The sequence below is a fragment of the Diospyros lotus genome, chromosome 7, assembly GCF_014633365.1.
Source record: "Diospyros lotus cultivar Yz01 chromosome 7, ASM1463336v1, whole genome shotgun sequence".
In the NCBI taxonomy this organism is placed as follows: Eukaryota; Viridiplantae; Streptophyta; class Magnoliopsida; order Ericales; family Ebenaceae; genus Diospyros; species Diospyros lotus.
In genome coordinates, this window is record NC_068344.1 from 34,429,367 (window position 1) to 34,437,042 (window position 7,676).

Sequence of the window (7,676 nt, forward strand, 5' to 3'; positions counted from 1 at the left end):
GGTTATATATAGCAACAGAAAGAATAGTTAAGAATTTAAGAGATGCAGAATATATTTTATGCTTTTTACGGAATGAAGGCATGAAGTGAAAGTGTTCAAACGTCAGAGGGTCAGAAGAGAATTTCCAAGTTTTGAAGGATTGGACTAAAAATGAAAATGACCAAAACTTTAATTTAAGCATATCATTTTCGGTATCACAGTCGTATATTAATATTAATTTATACATGTCACCTCTCCCCTCAAACCCTAACTTTGCTCCTCTCTCTCTCTCTCTCTCTCTGTAAAGCAAATCCCAACTTCGCCTATTTCTCACTCTCCTCACAAGCCCGCTCTCTAACTTCTTCGTCTCTTCTTCTTCTTCTTCTTCTTCTTCTTCCTGCTCTGCAGAGCCCAGTTATGCGAGCTGAAACGCGCCAAGGAACGCAGCTACGCCGCTGATCGGGGGGCGGAGAATACATCAATCATGGGTCCATACGAGTCGTCCAACAGCAGCAGCGGCAGCTCCTCATCATGCGCCGGCAAAGCACCGGATCAGATAGACGGTCTTCTCGCCGGCGCCGGCTACAAGGTTCGTTCCTCAGAGCTCCGGCAGGTCGCGCAGCGCCTCGAACGCCTCGAGACCGTCATGGTGAACGCCCCTGCCGAGATTTCCCAGCTCGCAAACGACGCCGTTCACCACAACCCGTCGGACCTCGCCTCCTGGGTCGACTCCTTGCTCTCGGAGTTCAACCCACTAGGAACCTTGCCCGGACCCGCCCATGTCGGTCTGCCCGAGTTCTCGGACCTCTCGTTGGATCAGGTGGTAGGTAATAGCGGGTGGATGGAGCCGCATGCGGCTGAGCAGCAGCAGCAGCAGCAGCGAGAAGCTTCCCAGCAGTTAACGGTCGTGACGGCGATGGAGGAAGATTCCAGCATCAAATTGGTCCACGTATTGATGTCGTGTGCAGAGTTCGTCCAGCGTGGCGAATTCTCAGTGGCTGGATTCCTGATTGACGAGATGCAGGGTTTACTGACCCGAGTTAACACCGGCTGTGGCATCGGCAAAGTAGCGGGCTACTTCATCGACGCGTTGAGCCGCCGGCTCTTCACCCCACAAGGGGCCAGCGCCATCGGGTCGGCTTACGAAAACGAGATACTGTACCATCACTTCTACGAGGCTTGCCCCTACCTAAAATTCGCTCACTTCACGGCTAATCAAGCAATTTTAGAAGCATTCGACGGCCATGACTCTGTCCACGTCATTGACTTCAATTTGATGCACGGCCTGCAATGGCCGGCTTTGATTCAAGCTTTGGCTCTACGACCCGGCGGGCCCCCATTGCTCCGTTTAACCGGCATTGGCCCGCCTTCGCCGGACGGCCGAGATTCGCTCCGTGAAATCGGACTTAGATTAGCCGAATTAGCCCGTTCCGTCAAAGTCCGATTCGCCTTTCGCGGGGTCGCGGCTTCAAGGCTGGAGGACGTGAAGCCGTGGATGCTACAAGTCAGCCAGAACGAGGTCGTCGCCATAAACTCCATCATGCAGCTCCATAAGCTACTGGTTTCGACTCCAACTCACGGATCTCCAATTGGCACGGTTCTTGGGTGGATCCGGAGCTTGAACCCGAAGATCATGACCGTGATCGAGCAAGAAGCCAACCACAACCAGAACGAGTTTCTGGACCGGTTCGTAGAAGCGCTGTTCTACTACTCAACCATGTTCGACTCGTTGGAGGCTTGCTCGGCTCAGCCGGAGAAAGCCCTAGCCGAATTGTACATTCAGCGAGAGATATGCAACGTGGTGTGCTGTGAAGGCTTGGCTCGGGTGGAGAGACACGAGCCACTTGCCAAGTGGAGGGCCCGGCTGGGTGGAGCCGGGTTTAGACCGCTCCACTTGGGATCCAATGCGTTCAAGCAAGCCAGCATGCTGTTGACGCTGTTCTCAGCGGAAGGATACTGCGTGGAGGAGAAAGAAGGGTGCTTGACGCTGGGGTGGCACAGCCGGCCTCTCATTTCGGCTTCGGCTTGGCAAGCCATCCCCGACCCGACCCGACCCCTTCCATTGGCTTAATCAACCAAAATAACAATGTGATGTAGAGCTTGTATTTTGGGTCCCACGTTTTCCCATTTAATTCCAAATTCCTATTATTACTGTCCAATGATACGAGGGGTCTCGTAATTTTATATGAGAATTCTTTTCCTAATAACGTAACGGTACCTTAATGGGTATTGTTGACAGTATGACAGATGAGATGCCGCTTTTAGTCAAGAGAAGGTCTTACAGAAGTAATTGGGTTATAAAAGGCATTTACCATTCAAGTCAACTGGAAAAAGGAATATTACTCAGAGGCAGTTTGGCTTATCATTTTTAATCGGAGTTTTTAAGTTAGTTAGCGATTAGTATAAAAGTTGTGTAGTATTTAAGTTGATAGCGTGTTTGAATAAATATATTTTTAAACTATGAGTTAATAGTTATGTATTTGGTTTGTAAAAATTAATAAATTGTTAAAACTTGATAAAAAGACTGAAATAGATATGGTACTAAATAATACAAATAAAATTTATAAAAATATTAATTTTAATAAAAAATAGATCAATTATACATACTTATTAAAAAATATATCAATATAATATATACATCTTTTATTTTTTTCTTAAAAAATAGTATCATTAATATATATAATATATATATATACCTGTAAGTGTATATATTGTATATACACTTAAAGGTTGAGGACGCCACTAGCGATGGAGGAGGCGGCGCCTGATGAGGCAATGGTGATGGCTGAAACCAGATGAGGCGATGACGCGACCCACCAACACGAGCTGCTTGCGGCGGTAATGGCAGAGCACAGATTCGAAGAAGATGATGGAGAAGAGAGCTTTAGGTAACGATAATGAAAGATATTTTGATATTTTTGTTGATTAACGATACAACGTTTTTTGGCAAAGTTAGGGTACCAGCTTTTGCTAAACGCTGCTATACCAGCTTTTCAGTAGAATAATGTATAAGTTAAAACGTTAAATCAAACAATTAACCATCAAACGCACCATAGCAGATCAGTTGCATAAATGGCTTAAACGCGATCAAACCGCTAACCTAAACAACCTCTTAATCTACTATGAAGTATTAAACTAGATGCTCCACAATATCACATTTCGATCATCATCCCTCATAATTTAATTTTTGAAGGACATAGGTAGAAAGATATCACATGAGCCCATTTCTTTTTGTTTTATATTTCTTAATAATTAACCTTAATATAGAAAATGAGGGGCCTTTTCACCGTAATAATGAAGCAGAGGTGGTGGGAAAGGGAGGTCACATGAGGGCTCTGTACCCCGCTCCCTCTCTCTCTCTCTCTGTGCAACTGTGACACTGCTGCTGCCGCATTTTGCTCTGTATATCTTTCCCTTTCATTGGGCTCACGCCCAGCTCAGCGCTGCACCTTCCAACTAAGTCATGCTCCCCTAAAAAGTCGTCTTCTTCAGTGCCACAATTTTTCTCCTTGACAAAGTACTATTCAAATATAAGAATGGTAAGGACACACCACCCCACGGTCTAATATGGATATCCATAATAAAATTTATCTCATGTGTGACGAGTTTGTGTGTTGTCACAATAGATTTGACAAGGGATGAGAGTTTTGGAGTCCATCTCCCTCCAATTTGTGATACAGTCCCGTTATTTTTGAGTTTCTTTTATACTAAGTTAGTTCAAATAATTTTTGAATTCAAACTTGTCTATAAATAAAAACAAGTGCAGAATTTGGTCTTAGTGGATTTTCAAGAATGATGTAATAAATAAATAATATAATAATAAATATTATATCTGATTCCTAAATTCTTTTTCTTGTCCCAAAAGGTGAATCGCTCACTCCAGACGTCTCACACCTGGCCCGACAGAATGTGAGGGGATTAATTATGGTGACTCAGCCGGGTACAATGGCTAGACCAATACTCACTGCACACAAGAAGCTCTCCTCATTTTGAGAGATTGCTCCCACATTATCACTGGTGAGACTCAATCCTTAGTTCTTGTCTCAAACTTCATCTTAAAAGCGCTTTATGCCCCAACTGTAAACAGTTGAGCTGCCCATGCAGACCTAAATTCTTTTTTTACGTGAACCAGAAGAGGGTCCATATTGCTGAGTTAGGGGGTTGTAGGGTCATATTATATGAGGCTCGTAATTCTAAAATTACATTGTTGACCCTCCTCCTCCTTGCCATTCCTAACCTAACGTAATGGTTGTAAAAATAATGGTATAAATTTACTATAAATATTAATTTTATTCATAGGACAGTGATCACTGGTCACTATAAAGAGTTCCCCTTCATGTACGAAACTTTGATTTGATAATCCGATTTGTACAACAATGTATCAATCGGTCAATTCCGAGGCCAACAAATAGGGTTTCCAGGGTGAATATGACGGGACATGCAAAATTACCAAAATATTTTTTGATCTAATCTAACTCAAACTTGTCATGTGTTTAAATTTTTTTTTTTCCCTGTAAATCATGTGTTTTGAGTCTTTTAAATCATTCATATCATATCGTGACACAATCTTTCTCTTGACTATTAGAATAAAGCACACTAAAACACGTATTAATGTCAATATAAAGATTTATAGTAGATAGGAAAGATCTTATCCCATTTTTATTAGATTTAAGAAATTTTCGTCAAAACTCAAAAGATACGAGATTGAGAATTTTAGAATTCAATTCTAAATACTTTCTCTAATCGTCATTTTATAAAAGTCAAGGATTCTCTTCTAAATATATCTAAGTTTAATTTAAATTTTTATTAAATTAAAAGACTTAATAACTTTGTCTCTTTCTCTCACAAATATAACTCTTAAAGTTAAAATCTCAAAATTGTGTTTTTTTTTCTTACAAGAATAATTTCTAAAGTATCAATTTTGGTGTGCATATTCCAAAATAATATATGTTAAATGACCTTAAAACTCATCACTATAATTCAAGATTTTGAAATAATTTATGATTTAAAATATATTTAAATCATAATTTATAATTTAATTGTTTTATTCTTGTAAAATTAAACCATCCACATTCCTAACTAAATCGTTTTCGCTACGGTTAGGGAAAAAAAAAGAAAAGAAAAGAAAAGAAAAACTTCAATTTTTGTTAAACGAGGAGGGTTAAGTGGTAATTTCACGTACTCATCGTGCGAACCGCCCAGTGAAGCCGAGCCAAGCCGAGCGCCGAGGCAAGGGCGTAAATAACGGTGGGCCGTATATGGAACGGAATCACGTGCAAAGCAGCAGTTGGGGTGGGGCTGGCCCACATAGCGTGGTGATGATGATCCATCATCGGGACCACCCGCCTCATGGACTTGGGCCCATTCTGCCCCCCTTTCCCACCCACCTTCACTTGTCAATTTTCTCTCACGTGTCGATGGCGACGTCGCCCTCTCCCCTGTTCTCTCTCTCTCTCTTCCTCTCCTACCATAAGTCTCGTTGGACTCAAAAAGTTGACCCGAATGAATATAAGCCGTGTTTGGCACTGAGTTTAAATTCTCATTGTGTTGAATTTAATATTAAATATGGTAAAAGGAGGGTGTTTGTTTGATAACTCTATTTTTATTTCAACTTAAAAGTGTGTTTAGCTTTGAGTTTAAACTTAAAAAGTTGAGATGGGTTGAGAGTTGTTTTAACACACTAAAATGGATGTTTATTAAATACCCCAAAACGTTAATCAATTTTTCAAATAATTATTATATATTTTATAAACTTTGATTGGGACTTTACTCATAATTATAGAAGTAGTCTTGTCGAATTGATTTGCTTAAAATAATATTTGATATTAATATGTTATATTAATATATAATAAATATACAATAAATCAATACAAATTATGGGTTCATTTTTTCAAAGTTTTTAATGGTTGGTAGGGTATCATGTATGAAATAAATGGGACCCAAATCATTGAAGCCAGGATTTGCGCTGCCAATTATGTTAATTGATTGATTTTACATCTCGAGATTAGGACGTCCTTTGAAGGTCAATCAATGTTTTAAACTCTACTATTGGACCATACCACGGACTACACTAAACTCTACTATTATAACCAATAATATATAGGTAAATTCTATTTGCCCGTATTTTTTACTTTTCACAATTTACGTCCAGTCAAATTTCATAATAATTTTTAAATTTATATTTTACCTCTCCCACAACCCACTTTCGCCTCCGACCACCCTCTGACGTCAGTCTCCGCCTCGCCTCTCTCTTTCTCTCTTGCACACACACATATATACACAAATAAATACATATATATATATACACACACATGCGGCCGCCATAGTCGACCCACACACACATATATTCTCTTTCTCTCATTTAAAATAATTTTTTTTATTTTAAAATAAATTTTTAAAATACACATATCTAAAAATCCTATTATCATTTAAAATAAATTTTTTTAAATGTATGTATCTTTACCTAATTCAATAAGATAAATTAATTAATTTTAAATTTTTTTAAGTATAAAAAATTCAACACTTAATTACAATGATTTAAAATTTAAAATTAGTTAGATTATAATTACTTAAAATGCAGATATTTAAAATTTATTTATTTGTATTATTTTTTAATTTTATTTTATTAAAATAAAATAAAAAAAATTAAAAAAAAAAACATCTTCCCCGACTGCCAACAGGGAACCCATCGTTCCCCGACTACTGCCATGACCGCGGCCATGTTTTTCGTGTGTGTATGTCTTCGCATAAAAAGAGAGAGTGTGTGTGTGGATCGGCCATGGCAACCGCATGTGTGTGTGTATATATATATATATATATATGTATGTGTTTGTGTGTGTGCAAGAGAGAAAGAGAGAGGCGAGCCAAAGGCTGGCGGTCAGGGGTGGTCGAAAGAGAAAGTGGGCTGTGAGAGGGGTAAAATAAAAATTTTAAAATTATTGTGAAATTTGGCGAGGTGTGGGCTGTGAAGAGAAAAAATATGGGCAATGAATAGAATTTTCCTAATACATAATCATATTAATATCAAAACCAAAGCACTAAAAATTTTCTATATTTGTATATTAATGGTAATATATATATATATAAATTCAAATATATTTTATACTTGAGTTTTATCCTATATATGGTTGAATTATCATTAATACCCACCAATATTCTCACATAGTTCCCATCAAAATTTGCTTGTTCAAAGGAGAATTAGGTCTTTTTACCCCCCACCATAGTTTTGATCATGCAATGCACATCATCAAGTTGTCGATAGATTCAATTGAACTTTTGACTAATGGGATCTTGATGTTCAACAATTTTTATTTTCCTACTCATATTTCAAGTCATCCATCAAAATCTTCTCATAATCAAACCTCCAACATGATGATGTGATCAAACTCATGTGGAGAGGCCCCAGTTCACATGAAGTGATCCCATTTAAGCCCATTTCTGGATTAGCCCAGCCCAACAATTTAAGCCCAAAGTTAGTGGGCCGTGATGAAAGTGTGATGTTGTCATTGGCAATGTTTGATAACATAATGCCAAGAAAAACCCATTTCCAAAAATTTTCTCTCGTTCTCTCTCCCACCAAACATGCATGCCATGACAATGTTTGTATATTAGGCTCACCTTAGATGAACAGAAGCCTACATAAACTAGAACTCTTGAAGAAGCAGCAAAATCTGGAAAAAAAAAAAAATTGACAGGAA

The 7,676-nt window shown here is 38.8% G+C and overlaps 1 protein-coding gene across 1 annotated transcript; it reads left to right on the forward strand.

Moving 5' to 3' along the window:
- Window positions 1–251: 251 nt before the first annotated feature.
- LOC127805496 (protein SLENDER RICE1-LIKE 1-like) lies at window positions 252–2,186 on the forward strand. The gene has a single exon (XM_052342256.1). The coding sequence runs from the start codon at window positions 464–466 to the stop codon at window positions 2,048–2,050; it is 1,587 nt and encodes a 528-aa protein (XP_052198216.1). The 5' UTR covers window positions 252–463; the 3' UTR covers window positions 2,051–2,186.
- The last annotated feature ends 5,490 nt before the right edge of the window (window positions 2,187–7,676 follow it).